Source organism: Pholcus phalangioides, unplaced genomic scaffold, assembly GCF_987345545.1.
Source record: "Pholcus phalangioides strain wild (caught in Gottingen) unplaced genomic scaffold, Ppha-v1.0 ptg000018l_1, whole genome shotgun sequence".
Taxonomy (NCBI): domain Eukaryota; kingdom Metazoa; phylum Arthropoda; class Arachnida; order Araneae; family Pholcidae; genus Pholcus; species Pholcus phalangioides.
The window spans coordinates 838171-856980 of record NW_028301611.1 but is presented as its reverse complement, the minus strand read 5'-3'; the positions used below and the strand labels follow the sequence as shown (position 1 = coordinate 856980).

The 18810-nt window shown below is 41.5% G+C and overlaps 1 protein-coding gene across 1 annotated transcript in view; it reads right to left on the bottom strand.

The window, feature by feature from the left end:
* Positions 1-18810, bottom strand: part of LOC149071498 (uncharacterized) — a 37897-nt gene that overhangs the window by 14117 nt on the left and 4970 nt on the right. The window contains exons 4-9 of the mRNA XM_089247987.1: positions 18370-18574; positions 17029-17166; positions 14826-14947; positions 14349-14525; positions 7372-7516; positions 6099-6247 (exon numbers count right to left, since the gene is read on the bottom strand). Of these exons, the coding sequence (XP_089104113.1) occupies positions 6099-6247; positions 7372-7516; positions 14349-14525; positions 14826-14947; positions 17029-17166; positions 18370-18574 (936 nt within the window). The remainder of the gene's footprint in view (positions 1-6098; positions 6248-7371; positions 7517-14348; positions 14526-14825; positions 14948-17028; positions 17167-18369; positions 18575-18810) is intronic.

Here is an 18810-nt window from a genome sequence, read left to right as displayed (position 1 = left end):
TATTTCTAAAGAATCTTCGAATAAAAATGAATGTTTAAGAGAAGTTATAAATAATAAAACAATTTTATGCAAAGAAGAAACTGGTGACATATATTGAAGAAAAAAACTATTTTTGAAATGGATTTTTACTACTTGAATGTTATGAATTTGTGTACGAATGAGAATCATACAATCTATATCTAATCCATAGTTTTCATTGAAATTTTCTGGAAGGAGCAAAGCATATTTGTTCATTCGTTCTTTTTTCTTCCTTTCAATAAAATACACATTACGTGAAAAGTTTGTATATACTGTATATATTTTTTAAATGACAAAATATATAGTGAATATTGCATATGTCTATCTTAATGAAAAATAAAGGATATTTTACATATACTTGAATTTTGGTATTCAATGGATATTTTTTTGGTTAAAATCAACAGAAATGAAATTCCGAAAAATTCTCTTGGGGAAATTTTGATGTCAAATGGTAATTCAAATATTGTCAAGTTTTCGTAAAAACTCTGGCTCTAATTGATACTTGAAAATAATGTTGAATTATAAGTATAAACTCGTCCATTCGAGTGCTAAATTCTTAGGTAATTCAACCTTTTTTTTATAAGAAAAAAATATCTATTACAGCGGGGTGGGTCAAAAAAAAAATATATATAACGGCGCTACAGTGTGTGGTGCTGCTGGAAAACGATCTTACAGGGAAGACGATTCTAGGACGGAATTCGATGACGTCACGAATCTCGGGGTCAGGCCTTCTGCTCTAGAAGGTATTGTTCCGGGGGGGGGGGTGCATGTGTGGTGTAGCAGTAGTAAGTAGGGGCTCTGGGATCCAGGATGTTCTTAAGTCAGCCACCTCGTTGGGCAATTTGCCTGTTGTGGCGTTGTATTTGTATTGTATTTGTAAAGATATACGGGGAAGTTTCGAGGAAAGTCTACCATAGTTCACAACTGGCGGCGCCACCTTCTTGAGGTCATACCTGAGTTTCTAGATCAATCTATAAAAGATTGAGTATATCTTCACATTTGCCGTTTGACATCGCTCCAACTTGACTGCATTTTGAGGGGGGTTTATAACGGATTGCACTACCGATATTTACAGGTGGTCAGCGACATAATGATAAAACATAATTTTCGTAACAATATACAAGGAACGTAGCCAAAGATGCGCGCTCATGCGTCCTCATGTCGAAATTCAGAAAAATATCTGGTAACCCTACTTCAACGCTTTCTATCGCATATTGAGTGCGTAGATAATGAATAATATCGTTACATTGGGACTCCTGTTGGTATCTATAAGATATAACAAATACTAAACACCAGCCTGTGCTTAAAAAATCCTGCTGAGCTAAATAAAAATTGTCATTTCGGTGGATACTAGGGATCCTCTACTCATTCTTTAAAGCCAGGGCCGTCATTTCAACTTTTTCTGGGGGGGGGGGGGGGCAAAGCACATGTACTCAATGTATGTATATATATATTTGTATATACATATATATACCATTTTTAGTGTATTTTCAAAATCCGGGGGGGGGGGGCAACGGCCCCCCTAAATCACGGGCCTGTTTAAAGCAACTCTACTTCAACGCTTTCTCTCGTATATTGAGTACGTAAGTAATACGTAATATCTCGTTACCCATTGGAACCCCGGCCGGCTTAAATGACCCTGATGAGCTGAATAAACAATCTTTATTTCGGTGGTACTAAGGATCCTTTTTATTTTCTAGATAGTGGGCACATTCTCTTTAATTTCACCTGCACAGACCTGATGTTTCTCTGCGCACAGAATTTCGATATCTGTGCAAAATGAAAAAAAAAAAAAAATCGTGCTACCTACCCGTGGGGCAAAAACTCTACGTAAGTATATAGGAACATTTTCAGTCATTTCATTCACTGAAATTTTCTAGAATTTGTAAGATAGGGCCTTAGAAAATCCCACTTGGCCTGGGGCCCCAGGATTCTCTTAAGACGGCCCTGTCCACGCTTTTCTGCTTTCATTAACGCCTACTGTGCATTTCAAGCAGGTACGAAAGCCTCTTACCATATTTAGGAGTAGGCACGACTCGTACGCATTTCTGGGTGTACGTAAGTTTCTTACCGAATTCAAGAAGTGGGCACGTCTTTTAAATACCTATAGGGATAAGCACGCTTTTCCAGCGCCTCCTACGCCTTTCCAAGCGATACTTGAAGCATGAAAGGGTGGAAACCACGGGCTCAGAATGTCATCACGCGTGATTATCTCCCGCCGTGATTGTAGGGGAACCCTTTTGTCTGAAACTGTACCAGTAGAAAAAGTCACTCTTCTGGAGTCTGGAGGGACATGACAAGCGAATCGGCAAATGGATTGGGATTTGATAAAGGCGTCGGAAAGATCAACTCATGAAGGAGCAGGGGCTGGTCGCGGGAGCTCATCTTATTTGTCACCGCGGTCACGGGCCTTTCCCGGCAACCTTACACCGCTTTAAAGCGATTGCCAGAATGCTTTGTCTTGAGTCGCGCGCCCATGCACTGCGCCACATGATGTCCAGAAACGGCGACCTTCCACTTCCGTTCGCCGGCTGCCCATCTCCATAGTCTATGGATGCTTGACATTTTCTGTCAAGAGGAATCAAAAGAAAAAATATGAAAATTGGTGAAATTCTTTGAGCACATCCAGAGAAACTATGGGATACGACTCCTCCAATTCCGTTAAAACTCTGGTACCAGAACGTCCGCGTTAAGGAGATCGTCGCATCTTCACCCTGACAGCTCGCTGGTGGCACTGTTTGCAAGCTTCAGGATGAATCTTTCAATCTAATGAAGTCCCTAAGAAATTTTCAAGACCTTTAACAGTGCTCAAGAGTGAACAAGACTAGGTGGATTGAACTGTCCGAGCGGAACGGGGTGCTCCGGCTTTCTGTCATACAATCCTTGATCGATTAAACTTCTGATTGCGAATTTTGCGATTATGTTTTTATATAACTTTCTAGAATTGTTTATTATTGCTCCCGTTGCACACACTTTGACTTTCACTTGATTCTTCGATTTACATAATTTTAATGATGCACTGTATGTAATCTTTGACATATTAATAAATTCTGGTCTTGCAAGAGATGCCCGAAAGAGTCTACAACAAACGGAGGAGTTCAGGAGAAATTTAGCCCTTCGTTTGCAATACATCACTGAAATCAGTGTTTGTCGAAGTGGAATAGCTCGGTAGATTTTGGCGACAGTTAGATTTTGCACTCCGCTAATCTGTCAGCGCTTGTAGTTCGCCATTAACCTCTTTACGATAAAAAGACGTAATATTGCGTGCAAATGTCATAGGCGGAGACAGACTTGGAAGTCTGGGGGAAAACACGACCCTTATTGCTGGAGGTGCATGTCTAGTTTAGTAGTAGTGGTCATTATTGCTGGAGGGGCACGATGATGATGATGTCAATTCATATATACAAACATTGGCGGAAAATAAAATCCCAACACTAAGAAGAAATTAGTTTAGAGCAGTGTTTCTTAACCTTTTCCAGCTCATGGCCCCCGAAGGATCAAATTTTTTTCTCGTGGACCCCTGTCCTATCCAGGGCCCCCCTACCCTCGTCCAAGAGTGAGATACTTTCTATTTTTTTTATTATGAATGAAATTTTATTAAATCAGGCCAATCTCTAGAATCCTGGCTAGGCACGGATTCAAATGATGGATTATCATTTCTCCCAGGAGTCAAATTATATGGTAAAGATGGATCTGTGTAAAATACGGGACGATCCAACGAACGTGCACAATAAATCGGCCCTCCCAACACATCAACCGTTGCTCTGGCGGCCCTCCATACTAGCTGGTACTAGATTTGGTACTATGATTTTCACATGTAAGCTGTTCTTACATATGAAAATCATATAGTACAAGATCCCATATAGTGCAGTTCCTCTCCCTCCGTTATAGACGTGAAGACCCGGGTCATGCCCACATAGACCCAAGGGTTAAGATGACCCTGGTTCTATGAACGGATCTGATGAATTCTGAAAGTAGTAATATTTTTTTCAACCATGTTTCACTTTTAAAACTTTTTTCTCTTCACCACCTGTCGTGGATCACCTTTCTTCTGATTTTCTCCCGTGGCCCCCCCCCCCTAGAATGTCCCAGGACCGCAAGGGGGCCATATGGCCCCAGATTGAGAACCACTATTTTAGAGGAATGAAATTTAGGCAAAGCAATATTCCGCGATATCGCGGAAAGAAAATCCACCTTTTCGTAGCCCTATTACACTTTCAAACTCAGTAAGCTGATGACACTGCCTTTTTCGTCTCCTTAAAGACATTCTCGACTCAAACGTAGTTCACAAAGTTCAATCCGGACGATAAATAATGCTCACGAAGTTTACATCGCGTATTTAAAGCAAACGTGAGTTGCATGATCACAGTGGCGCAACTAGCGCCACTCTTATTCGTCTAGTGCGAAATTTGTATGAGCGCCATCTTTCAGATGTGCAAACACGCCTTCCAATTTCCAAATTTCGTTTATCTGGCATAACTCCTTCTTGGTGTTTGGGGTTTTATTTTCCGCCAGTGCATGTACATTAGATCAGTCGACTACACCTTTGACGCTGGGGGGGGGGGGGGGAAGAGTAATGCCCCTCCCACTCCCCCATCCGTATCTCTGCCCATGGCAAATGCCTGTGGAATAAATTTAAAAGCAGCATATGAATAAAAAAGCAGCTCTCTTTGTTTTCTTTCCTCTCTCCTCATCATCGCGAAGCTTTGTTGTAACCCTACGAAGTTGTTCTTTTTTACCTCTATACAATTATTAGTGTTTTTTCCCCACATATGATGCATCCTTCTACTATATACATATATACAGTGAAAGAGAACACAAACAGGAAGGGTGAAGGTGAAAATAGAAATGTATTTCGTACACCTTCTCTCTATCCTTTCTTTTATTTGTACTCATCTATTTTACTGTTTTCCTTTCATTTGTTTTTTTCTTCTACTTTTTTCCCTTCATTTTTTTACCTTTTTCTAAGGCCTTCGTGATTTTTCCCTTCTTACCAAGAAGGGAAGAAACGAACATCACGAAGGCCACGGTTAGGTTACCATATCTATCACTCATTCGTCAAATAGAGATCATCCGAATTTCTAGCCAATACCTTGTAAGCGAAGGGCTTAAATCTAGAATATAATGATACCATGTAGGATTTTTTTCCCGCGAAATCAAATTGTTGCCAAAATCTGCAACTGACAATTTCGAATTTTCATCGAATAGCTACTTCGACGAATGACGATTTCAGTGATGTATTGCAAACAAAAGACTAAATCTGTTCTCCTGAATTGCAACATCGATATGATTTATCACAGGCTCTTTCAAAAGCTGGTGAAATGAACATGTTTTTGGAGAATTTTCCCGATTGTAGCTAGAAGCGTGTTTGCGGAACTCGCGTTTAAAAATTTTGGCAACAATTCCATTTTGCGGTCTTTCAGCGTTTGTAGCTCGACATTAACTCCAGATTTTTCGATGAAATTTGTGTCACTTTTCATAGGACTTTTTCTGCTCTTTCCAAGTTACGTGCTTATTGGCTGTAGGTCTTTCAGAAACTTCACAAATTGGTGTTTTTCCAGACTGTGGACGCATGTTTCTTCTATAATCCACTATCCACCATAACTCGAAAACGGTTAGAGAGGGCTGCTATGGTGTCTTATGTTCAACTTGGGCTTGTCTATCAACCATTTTTGTTTGGAAGATTATTCGCAGTTCACCCTGCATAGTAACTACAGACAACTAACTCCGCCCCATTCGCAGCTGAAGATGCCTGCTCCCACTCCATTGGAAGCTGAAGATGCCTGCTTTAGCTGAATTCGCAGCTGAAGATCAGGTGTGGATCCAGAGTGGGGTAGAGGAGGGCTGATGGGAACGACCGCCCCCTTCCAAGAGTCGCATAACATGGGGGAAATTTGTCTGTCCCGTAAAGTATGGGACGAGTTAACGAACTTACACAATTCGCTCCTCTCGTCACATTGTTCTGGATTCACGTCTGATTGGAGAAATCTAAGCTCTAGGGTTGGAATAGAAATCAATTCGCGAAGTTATTATAATTCAAACAAATAAATGAGATTTATGGTAGGGATTGGGAATCTTACCTCGTCTTTTGTATTGAATACTTTCCTCACTAACGTGTCAGAATACTCGATGAAGTAGAGCTGGTAATCGGGCACCGAATCAGCAGTTTGGTTGGCGTACTTCGACAGGAAAGCTAACACTTGCACCGAATACGCTGCTGTCAAGATTCCTGAAAATTGCTCGGTCAGACATTTTTATATGATAATTAAACAACATGTTGACATTGCGAAACTTAAGAGAAATTCCGATAAAAATTCAGATATATATGTATATATACGGTAAAGATTGGTGTGGTTTCCAAAGTTGATTCATAAAAGGTCACTCAAGCAGCCCACGGCACTGTTCTACATGACTAGTGACTCGCGGCACGATTCCAGAGCACTTAAGTAACGAAGTGGCCCGTACTTTCTCCTAAATATCGAGCACTCTTGCTATACAGGGTGTACAGTCAAACTTCGTTAATGAGTCACTCTTGGGAGAGCAAAAATATGACTTAGTAAGAGGAGTGACTCGTTAAGCGGCGTAAGCCATAGCTGTGCCAATTCCTGCCTGAGGACAATTGGAACTTACAAAAAGTGACCCGGTAAGCGGAGTGACGTGTTAACCGGGTGACGCACTAACGAGGTTTGACTGTATAGCTAACTCTTATTGCCGCAAATTACTGGCGTGGAGATCCTGGAGCCGTGTTTCCCAAAGTGGGCGATGGAATGGTCCAGGGGAGCGATAGAAGCTACGGCTCTAACATAAGATCCTATGGGTTCACTTGAGTTAGGGGGCGATGAGAGAAAAAAAATTTCCAAAGAAGGGGGCGATGGAACAAAAAAGTTGGGAAACTATATCCTACAGGCATGTTTACAACTGGGATAAAATATGTATATCCAAACTATGAGATATGTATATCCATTTATAGTGACGGACTCACGATGCGAGGATCCGGGTTCGAACCCCACAGTGGTGGTCGGCTGAAGTTGGTTTTCTGTGGTTCGCAACTTCAAGGCGCAAATGCGAGCCGATCTCCCCGTTAAAAAGTCTCGCCACAGAAAGCAACAGTCCTACAACGATAAATCATTCAATCATAACACTTCACTCATAGTTTGAAAAACTGGTGGCAGATGGCAGCACTACACATAACAAGCATTACACAGAAACAAAAAAAAAACTTCACGTCAGATTTCACTACACGTACACGCACATTCCCGCATGTACCGATTCGTTGGGGGTTCCGCGGGGCGCGGAAACCCCCCTCCCCCTCCCCGTAAATATATATATTCTTTTACTATGAAAAAAAGTTACCAGTTTGAGTCGCAAGGTAATTTGGCAGATCCAAGAATGACTTTTCCGACACCGATAAAATATCTTCACTGAGATCGTAGGAGAGGAAAACATTGAGATGATCGTGGAAGTTTTTTCCTACCGGCAAATCTGCAATAACCGGAATCTGGCGAGACAAGAAAAAAAAAATGGCAAGTCAAACAGAATTTTTTGTATAACCTTTTTTTTTTGGCAAGCTCCCCATAAATGTGCGGCTTAACCCTTTAATTTGCAAGCATTTTGAAATTTCCACGGGAGAGAAATTTTGATGGGCGTTATATTAAGCATTGAGGTACACCCTGTGAATGCTATATTACATGACAACAAACAAATTTATTGCCAATATTCGAAAAAAAATATGGGATGTTGCACTTCAGGGACCGCACTATATATATTTACATGATTTACATAGATTTGAATAGTGTAAAAATGGCAGTTATTGTTTGCCAACTTACTTTTCTATCATTGTTGAAGACAGGGCCCCCAATTTGGGGGGGGGGGGAGGAGAACAGGTGAGTCTGGTGCCGGGAGGGGGGGGGGTGTGCTGGACCAGTGGGAGCGAAAAGATTCCACCCTTTTACTCCAACTTCAACATTATAGGTGGGGGGGGGGGGCAACTTGAAGAATATATAAGAAATTCATGTTGCTTGAGAGTAACACTCATTCACTCAAACCGAGCACAACTCCGGTCTATCACCAGACGCAATTTAATACCGATTGAGTTGTTCAGGAAGTGTGAGTTTGTGTTTTCCAGAATCCCCTGGGTCCCCCCCAGATCTCCTGGAACCCGAAACCTGTGCGCAAATAAACACATCGAAAATATACAAAAAATACATTAATATACACAGCTGCCTCGTGACATTTGGCCAGTCTTGGCCCAGCTTTCAAAGTTCAGCCGATACACAGCTCTTGCCAGCCGGCTCTTGTTAGGCGCCGATCAATGGGTCTTTGGTTCCGTCCTTGAGATTCCCCCCCATGTGGGCCTTCTGTGAACTCTGTTTGGCTCGTTCCGTCATTCTTTTCTCCCTCTGCTCTCGCCAGCGGGAGTTTATTTGACGCCGATTAAAGGGTCTTTTGCTCCGTCCCTCTGTGGACCCTGCTTGACCAACACCCCCTATAGATAAGATAGGGGGTGTTGGCTTGACTCGTTCCTTCATTCTTTTCAGCATCTGAGAACAACACTGCCAAATAAAGGGTTAAAGACTGACTTCAAACTTTTAAAGCCTATGAAAGAAAGAAAACGAGGACTGTGTATTTTGTGGTATTGGCTATATACAGGGTGCATAGGAAAGTCCCTTTACCCAGGAATAACTCGTGAACCATTGATCCTAGAGGCATACTCCTAATTAGAAAAAGTATCAAAGCGATGTGTAGACCTCAGATACATCATTCGTTTCTCCTGAGCCAAAGCCCCCCCCCCCCTCCCATACACGTTCAAGAAATCCTCTCAGGAGAAACTGATCAGGCAGGCCTGTCAAAATATTTCCGGATTCAGCCTGGAATACCCTTTCCTCCACGCACGCTCCGGAATACTTTTCAATTCGCTAGTGCGTGATGGACCAGCACCTCCTAGAGATAGATGGATAGGTGCTGTGAATGGGCGCGGCGGACGACAGTTTGGCTCTTGTCGGTTATGTATTCGCAAGACAGAGTGCACGCTTAATAGAAATCGCAAGAAAAAGCTGGTTAATTATAATTAATAATTAATTAATACTCGTCAAGAACCAATAAGTTATTGTGATGATGGTTAATTAATTCATTGAGAAACAGATCAGGGATTTGACTTGGTAAAAGTCCGAAATGAAAACGTGAACAAGCTCATTTCGGGCTTTCATCAAATCGCAACTGGTAAAACCTAGGTTTTCAAGTTCTCTCCCTCTTACACAGTCGAAACCCAGATTTAACGACTGTGAAGAAATCGACAGTTTTGTTCGTTAAATCGAGGAAATCGTTAAATTGGGGGTAAAATTGGTGAGGAGCAGCATAAACACACTCAAATTTGAAAAGCTTCTATATACTTTGGTTGTTGTTGTTGCAACTCATTTCTGACAACAACTGAAACCAAAAATACATTAACGTAAGAATAAAGTCGTTGAAAAAATTTCTTGATGAAAGTCTGTTTGGTACGTCCAACATTTTTTTATCATATTCTGTCGAAATTGCCATTTTTCCCGCTTTTTGGTTTGTCTCTTTAGTCCCGTTCACATGTGCAATAAAACATCCCGGGAAGTTCCCGGTAACGGGGATTTTCGCTACAGACCGTTCACATGACGCTAACTTTATGCTGGTAATTCCCCTCTTCTTTCCGGAAGTCGTCACTGGTTACGTAGGTTGAACGGAAGTGATTGATTCAAGATGGTTGACGAAGGAGCTTATAGCAGTTTTCGCGGCGCAAAGGATTATGGGAGAGAAGGTCGGTGTCGATCCACCCCAAGAAAGATGGGGTTTTTTTTATGAGCTTCTCTCCCACCTTTTTCTTCCCTACGAGGGGAAAAAAGTTGTCATGCCGGTAATTACCACCATAGCGACCCCCAATCTTGCACATGTGAACGGGGCTTAAAGAAGGGTTGAAGGTCAATTCCTGGGAAGTCAAATCTTTTGCATTGTGGTTTCGGGTGACCAGAAATAAGAATTTTTTGGATAGTTAAAAAGATATTCGTTATATCGAAGTTTTTAGTTTGTTAAATGAGGGGGAGGGGTTGACTTCTATTTTCAGTAGGAGTTTAAAAAATTAGAAAATCGTTAATTCGGAGTCCGGCTGTATGTATATAAGTCGAATGCCGTTATAACGACCTCCAAGAGACCGTAGAAATCACTTCGTTATAACGAAATTTCGTTATAAAGGAGTTCCAGGTTATTTAAAATTGTCCCTATGTTCCTATGTAAACTTATCTGGGGGGGGGGTTAGAAAAGTGTTCGTTAAAACGAGATTTTTGATTTAACGGTATTCGTTAAAACGAGATTCGACTGTATATATACACTGAAGAGCCAAAAAAACTGGTCCACCTGCCTAATATCGTGTAAGGCCCCCGCGAGCACGCAGAAGTGCCGCAACACGACGTGGCATGGACTCGACTAATGTCTGAAGTAGTGCTGGAGGTAATTGACACCATGAATCCTGCAGGGCTGTCCATAAATCCGTAGGAGTAAGAGGGGGTAGAGATCTCTTCTGAACAGCACGTTGCAGGGCATCCCAGATATGTTCAATAATGTTAATGTCTGGGGATTTAGGTGGCTAGCGGAAGTGTCTAAAGTCAGAAGAGTGTTCCTGGAGCCACTTTGTAGCAATTCTGTACGTGTGGGGTGTCGCATTGTCCTGCTGAAATTGTCCAAGTCCGTCAAAATGCACAATGGACATGAATGGGTGCAGGTGATCAGACAGGATGCTTACGTACCTGTCAGAGTCGTATCTAGACGTATCAGGGGTCCCATATCACGCCAACTGCACATGCCCCATACCATCACAGAGCCTCCACCAGCTTGAACAGTCCCCTGTTGACATGTAGGGTCCATGGATTCATGAGGTTGTCTCCATACCCGTACACGTCCATCAGCTCGAAGCAATTGGAACCGAGACTCGTCAGACCAGGCAACGTGTTTCCAGTCCTCAACAGTCCAATGTCGGTGTTGTCGGGCCCAGGCGAGGCGTAAAGCTTTGTGTCGTGCAGTCATCAAGGGTACACGAGTGGGCTTTCGGCTCCGAAAGCCCATATCGATGATGTTTCGTGGAATGGTTCGCACGCTGACACTTGATGGCCCAGAATTGAAATCTGCAGTAATTTGCGGAAGGGTTGCACGTCTGTCACGTTTAATGATTCTCGTCAGTCGTCGTTGGTCCCGTTCTTGCATGATCTTTTTCCGGCCGCAGCGATGTCGTAGATTTAATTTTTTACCGGATTCCCGATATTCACGGTACACTCGTGAAATGGTCGTGCGTGAAAATCCAAATTTCATCGCTACCTCGGAGATGCTATGTCCCATCTCTCGTGCGCTGACTATAACATCTCGTTCAAACTCACTTAAATCTCGATAACCTGCCATTGTAGCAGCAGTAACCGATCTAACAACCATGCCAGACACTTGTTGTGTTATATAGACGTTGCCGACCGCAGCGCCGTACTCTGATTGGTTCCATATCTCTTTATTTGCATATGCATGGCTGTACCAGTTTTTTTGGCTCTTCAGTTTATTTTGTTTTTCATCATAGTCTCCTTTGACGCCCCACATGCTTTTCTTCAATGATGTTCAAATTTCCTTATGCCGTCAGATAAATTCTCACCGGGTTTCAATATTGGGAGCTTTATCGTAGAATTCAGTGGACGAGAGATTCGGTGCGAGATTGTGCATTGGCTTGGTGAAAAAGGGTTGTTCTTGTGCGTCAGTCTTAGCCGTTCCATATGCACAGCTTTTTTTTTTTAAATTTTCCAGAAGTGTATAGCATAATGTTCTTCAATTAGTACTGTCTGACCTATCTGGAAGTAGTCAATTTTGATGTCTTGAGAATCCCAGAAAATGTAGCCATCGCTTTTCCAGCAGATAAAACAACCTTCGCCGTGTTTTTGGTGAGTTTCAACACACTTTTCTACTGCTTTTGACTGTGTTTTGACTCTGGTGTATGGTGATGAATCAATGTTTCACCCACGGTCAAAAATAGACACCAAAAGTCTTCTGGGTATACGAGCCAATATATATACCAACAAATTTTCTTTTGAAATGTCTGATCAACGGTCAGCAATCGTGGCACCCATCTTGCACAAAGCTTTTTTATTTCCAATTTGTCATGGAGAATATTATGGATATTCTATTGAAATGTTCACAACATCAATTGTTTCAAGCACCTTCAGTCTGCGATTTTCCATGAAGACACCATGGACTTTTTCCAATGATTTCCAGGGTGTGGCGGCCTAAACCTCATTTCATCCACTGAAGACGACACTCGTCTTCTTCTCACTTATTAAAAATGTGGCAGGAGGACTGGGACGAACCTGAACACCCAGGCAGACTGATTCACGATATCCTACCTCGAGTCGGATGGAGGGCTGTGGGATGGTCCCGAGAGAAAGTCATTTTCTTCACTGGTCATGGACCATTCCCCAGCTACCTCGAGAGATTCAAAATATCTAACAACAACAACAAATGTATGTGCGGAGAAGTCGGCACACGACTCCACTATGCCACCAGCTGCCCTTACACAAAAGCCTTCCACCTGATCAAACCAAGGCAAGCGCTGGTGAAGGAGTGGTTTAGGAGGATGAGCCGGCTCGAAAAAGAATCACGAACTCTTGAGAATCTCGTGCGCTACCTCGAAAAAGAGGGCATTGAAAAACTCCACAAGAGGAGAATAGACATAGGCAACCACACAACTAGATCAGAGCAGCCTACGAGCAGATCCAGCAGACTGGCAGCACAGGCAGCCACACGGCACAGTGAGCGACCAAGTCACGGCCCAAGAGACCCTCGGGACAAATTGTGATCAGGGCTATGAATGGTTGTGCATAAAGGAAAAAAATATCGGTTTACATAGCGGCATGTGATCTTTATGTATATATCATGTACATATTTTTTGTCTTACTTTGTAAATATTTTTTCATAAACAATGAAAAACCGCATTAGCCCCCCCCCCGAAAGGGATTCGGCAGTAAATTGTCCCTAGACGATTTGCCGGGGCTATTGTCGGCGAATTGAACTCGTCTTCTTCGGTGGATGTGCGACCCATTTAAATTCGTTGATTCCACAAATCAATGGTCTTTAATGATGGTGCAGAGTCCACAATACGATGGTGCACAATACGCAGATTTTTAGTGGGGAATCCAGACTGGATTTATCTAGGTCTTCCGCTATTGCAAATTGTATAATGTTAAAAAACAAAAAGAATCATATTCATCCAGGGCCCCCAAAATGAAACCTGTAAACATGGGGCGCCTGACTTGGAAGCTTGTCTGTCATCCCCCCTGCGAGTGCCATGAAACATTTTCATTTGTATTCATTTTACCAACGAATAAAATCGAGGGCCTCAACCAATTACCCGGGACACCAATTCGCATACTTTTGGTGGGGCCCCAGACTGGCTTTATCTCGGGCTTCCGCTGTTGCAAATTCTACAACAGAAAAGAATGAGATTCATCCAGGGCCCCCAAAATGAAACCTGTAAACACGGGGCCCCGACTTGGAAGCTTGTCGGTCATCCCCCGGTGCGAATGCCATGAAAAATTTTCATTTGTATTCGTTTTACCAACGAATAAAATCCAGGACCACCCACGCAACTACCCGTGACCGAAATTTTTTGGAGCCCCCAGACTGGATATATCTTGTGCTTTCGCTATCGCAAATTTTTCAACGTTAAAGCAGCAAGAAAACAATGAGATCCATCAAGGGCTCCTGGAAATGAAAACTTTTAACTTTCCCATGAAGGTATATCAATCATATATATTGCTGTCCCGCCCCTAGAGGCATACAGCGGCCCATGAAGGTATACGTACAATCCCCCCCCCCGGATACCCCGACCCTGTGTGTTGGGAGCACTGTTGTTATATGTATATTATACATATACATACCTCTCGGCATGACCCCCCCCCCCCACAAGGGCAGGGCTGATAGGACCAGAACGATTCTTATCACTGTTTGTTTTTGCACACTATAAATTAACCACAGAGGGGCCCTGAAAAGCTGGTTTGGGGGCTCGCCATCTAAATTCCAGCCTAAGGGCCCTGCTGTAGGATGTAGGAGCCTCTCGGTACATGCACATAACATGGTCCCGATGGGTCAAATGTGTCCCAATATGTGCTAGAGTTAAATGAATACTTGACCCAAAATCGTAACCGACTTCCGTAACACAAAAACGTAACAGATTTCCGTCACTCAAAAACTTCCCCCACTTCCGTCACTCGGTTGCTTAGCAACAGGCCCTTTTCGAGTTTGTGATTTTATATTATAGAGTAGATAAGTTAAATTAGACTCACGTTGTGTTTTTCGAGCTCTTCGCGAGGTCCTATTCCAGAAAGCATCAGCAGTTTGGGAGTGTTGATTGCTCCGGCGCTTACTATTACCTCTTGTCGAGCTTTTATCGTGTACTGCTTGCCTGTTTCATCAGGATAAGAAAATTGCACTCCTGTTGCACGGTTGCCCTCAAAGATTATCTGAAAACGATCAGCACATCCAATCATTGTAATATTTTGAAAAAAAAAAAAAAAATTACATTAGTTCAAAGAGTTAACGCCAGGAGAAATAATCCGCAGAACTGTCAAATACAGAAATAATAATTTCATGGAATAGTAAATATTGCAATTGGGAAAACTTATTGGTAAAATACAGTATCACCAATTATTCACACAGATTAAAAAAATTTACTGAAATTTTCAAACTAGAAAATAAGCATAGTGTGAAAAACAAAATGAAATAATAAGAAAAGCATATCCTTATTTGCAATAACAACATACTTTTGTGACGAAGGCGTGTTTCACTATGTCCAGATTTTCTCGGTCATCCGCAGTGGCCAAGTAACCCTTGGCAGTGCTGCTCCTTCGGCCATCTCTGATAGTAGCCAGAAGCGGGTAAAAACCTGTTCAGAGGAAAAATTTGTAGATGTAATGAAAGTCCGTAATAACGAGGCAGTTCACAATCAGAGGGAAAATTGTCGTTATAACGAATGTCTCGTTATAAACTAATTTTAGTTTTTTTTTGCACTGTAGAAACGTGAAAATGAGGGGAAAAAACAAACCACAGTTGAATCCCGTTTTAACGAATACCGATATTACGAAAATTTCGTTTTAGCGAACACTTTTCTAATCCTCCACATAAGTTTATATAGGAACAATGCAAAACAAAATCACAAATTCCTTTATAACGAAGCGATTTGTCCGGTCTCTTGGAGTTCGTTATAACGGGATTCGATTATATATATAAGTTATATACATATTTTTTTTTTATACATAAATATTTACTCTTTTCTTTTTCCTTTTATTTTAAACAACTTCTGCTGAAATATGCATCTAAAAAAAGTGTTTCTCAACCAGTGGGCTGCGGCCCGGTACTGGAACCTGACATCAGTCAAACCGGACCCCGTGAGTTGTTCCCCGTTTATTTCCTATTAGTCGCGTGTATGACCGGGCCTTCCACTCACAAAAAAAAAAAAAAAAAAAAAAAAAATCAACAAGGGCAGGCTTTCACAGGTTGAGAGCCATTGATCTAGAGTTAACTGCTTATGCATACACAATGTTGACTGTACAAAAAAAAAAATTACGCTTTGTGGGATGCAGCAGTTTCTGCAACTGAAGTATTCGTTGTACTATAAAAATGCCCAATAAAACTTTTGGCGGGGAGAATGATCAAGGCCTGTTTGCCCTGTGTCCAGTTTTGTGGATGCAAAATTTTCGTCTTGAACTCTTAAGTAGAGAAACATGGATCCGTAATCCTTTTCTATCCGATATAATCTGCATTGAAGATGCTGACTTGTCAAAAGATGAACTAATCGACCCTCAGAGCAGGAAACCTTCTAGGATTGGAATACGATTCAAAAAGCCTTGCAGAGTTCTGGGGCTCCATGAGACAATTGTACTCCCCCGTCTTGTAAAGTGAGCGGTGGAGCATTTGATTCCATTTGCAGCCACATATCTACACTGAAGTGCCATCATGGGATACCTCTTATTATTGCTGGACTTCGAGTGCCGAGTAAAAGGAGAAACCCCCACGATATTAAGAGGTATCCCATGACTTCAGTGCTGAAGTGCCAAAAGTCATGGGATACCTATTAATATCGTGTGGGACCTCATTTTATCCGGCGAAGTGCAGCAATATTAAGAGGTATCCCATAAACTTTTGGCACTTCAGTGTACAGTGAAAGCTATACGAAACGGAACGTCAGGAGGCTGAAGTAACATTCAATTTTAGGCCGGTATTACACTACAAAAGTTTGATGAAATCCCTTTTATAAAACTCAAAAAATCCAACCAATAAAGCTCATAGGTTACATTCGAGCAAATGCAACCGATAATCTTATTGGTTGAATTTTTCAAGTTTTATAAAATGACTTTGAGAAAACTTTTATAGTGTAATACCGGCCTTAGACAGGTTTCTGTTTTATAAAAGTGCACATAAAAGCATTAATAAATGAAAGGATCATTTTTTTTCTCGATTTCGTCTAAGGCCGGGATTACACTATAAAAGTTTTCTAGAAGTCCTTTTATAAAATTTGAAAAAATTCAACCAATAATGTTATCGGTTGCATTTGCTGTAATGTAACGTATGAGCTTCATTGGTTGGATTTTTTGTTTTATAAAAGGGATGTTATCAAACGTTTATAGTGTGTAATACCGGCCAAAGACAGGTTTCCGTCTCATACTGTGTCCGCCTTAGGCCAGGATTTTACTGTAAAAGTGTTTTTATAGAACTTGAAAAACAACTAATAAGTCCAATGGTTATATTGCTTCAATAACCGATACTCTCATTGGTTGAATCTTTCAAGTTTTATAAAAGAACTTTCATGAAACGTTTATTGTGTAACCCCGGCCAGGTTTCAGGGTATGAGTTTGAGTGCCATCTATCTTTCACATCAAGCAACCGAAAGAAAGGGTAAATTTTCTGTTACGCTGCCGTTTTGATATCCCAGCAGCAGACTAGGGGTTAAGAAAAAGAATTACGTACCTATCTGTGAGTCCCCGTTAACGTCGACGATTGGGTAATTAAGCTCTTTGGCCGCTTCAATGGCTGCTCTTCTAACTTCAGGATCATATTTGGGCTGAGAAGATGTAATAGGCCCGTGCAATCCATGATATCCTTCGCCTACATGCGTGTAAGAAAAAGGTCAGTGATATACAAGGTGTTTCAAAAAGAATCATCCGATTTAAAAAAAAAAAATCATGACTATTCAGCTTTTAATCCGTTTTGATCGAATAATGTATAGGTAGAAAGAGGGAAATCTCGAGTTTCACGCAGTTGCCGACAGGTAGCGTTAACGCTCTTCCTTCGGCCGCCGCTTCAGTGTTTATCAATATTGTCTTTTCCCCACAGTTAGAAACCGATTCGGATGACTTCATTTTCCAGCAGGACGGGGCAACACCATACTGGAGCTCGTACGCTCGAGAATTTTTCAACAATCACATTCCTAAACGAGGGATCGGCCGTACGGGACCTGACGATTCAGTTAAACATCACTGGCCCCAAAGATCGCCGGACCTCACAGTGCGCGATTTCTTCTTGTGGGGATTTATAAAAGACTACGTTTATGTGCCTTTCCTTCCAGCTACATTAGCCGAACTGAAGATACTCATATAACAGCAGCCGTGGAAGCAGTGGATGCAAACATGCTCGCAAAAGTTTGGGACGAATTTGACTACCGTACAGACATATGATGTGCATCCCAAGGTGGACATATTGAGAACCTTTAATTTGTAGAAGAGTTGATCAACTTTGCCCCAGAATATTGAGAAGACACCAACGAATAAGGCAAATACACAAAAGTCCTAATGCATTTCAACACCCATTGGTGTTGAAATGCATTCTGACCACGACGTTTGAAGTGAACAGACGTACTTCTTCCGCTGAGCAACCGAGCGTAAAGATTTGGTATTCAACCCAAGTGGGAAACTCGGTCAGCGAGACTAGTGGTTAAATTTTTCCTCTGAAGACGGCACCCATTGGTGTTGAAATGCATTAGGACTTTTATTATTTTTTGTGTATTTGCCTTATTCGTTGGTGTCTTCTCAACTTTTAATTTGGTTTGTTAAGGAACTTTATGATTAGCCATGAAATATGAAATTAATCTTAAGTGTCTATGTTCAATATTTTTCGTAATATACGCATTTCAAATCGGGTGACTCTTTTTGAAACACCCTGCATTTAGTTTCTCTCAAGAGTCACAAAGATTTAAAATAAGAAATTTTGGGAACGCATGAATATGTTTAAAAATTTCCATCGCAAGGATATTCAACCTGAATCCTTGACAATAATAATTTGTGATAAGTATAAAATAATGAAAAATCTTACCCCCGTGATTGTCCGCGAAATTCTTATCTTTCGGATCCAGGCTTTCGAGTTTTTTAAAGTAAGGCAAGACTTCATCGTAACTCCATCCTTCGGCACCGTACTTGTAGACCCAATCGTCATAGTTCTTCTTGTTCCCTCTGACGAACAGCAAGGCGTTCAAGCAACTTCCTCCTCCGAGTGATTTACCTTGGTCGTAGAATAAGACCTTTAATCCCCCCAAAACCCCACATGTACGTAGTAATCAATCGTTCGGAGTACTTTCTGTTATGTTTCAAATTTTTAGAAATACCGTAAACTGGGGTTACTTGGACCCAAAAAGAGTACATTTTTGTATATTTCTTGTCAAAGGAAAAGGTAGCCTTAAAACATTAATTATGTTGATAACTCAATTTTTACTACTTTTGGAATATTTTTCTAACATTCTACGTTTTTTCGAACCAA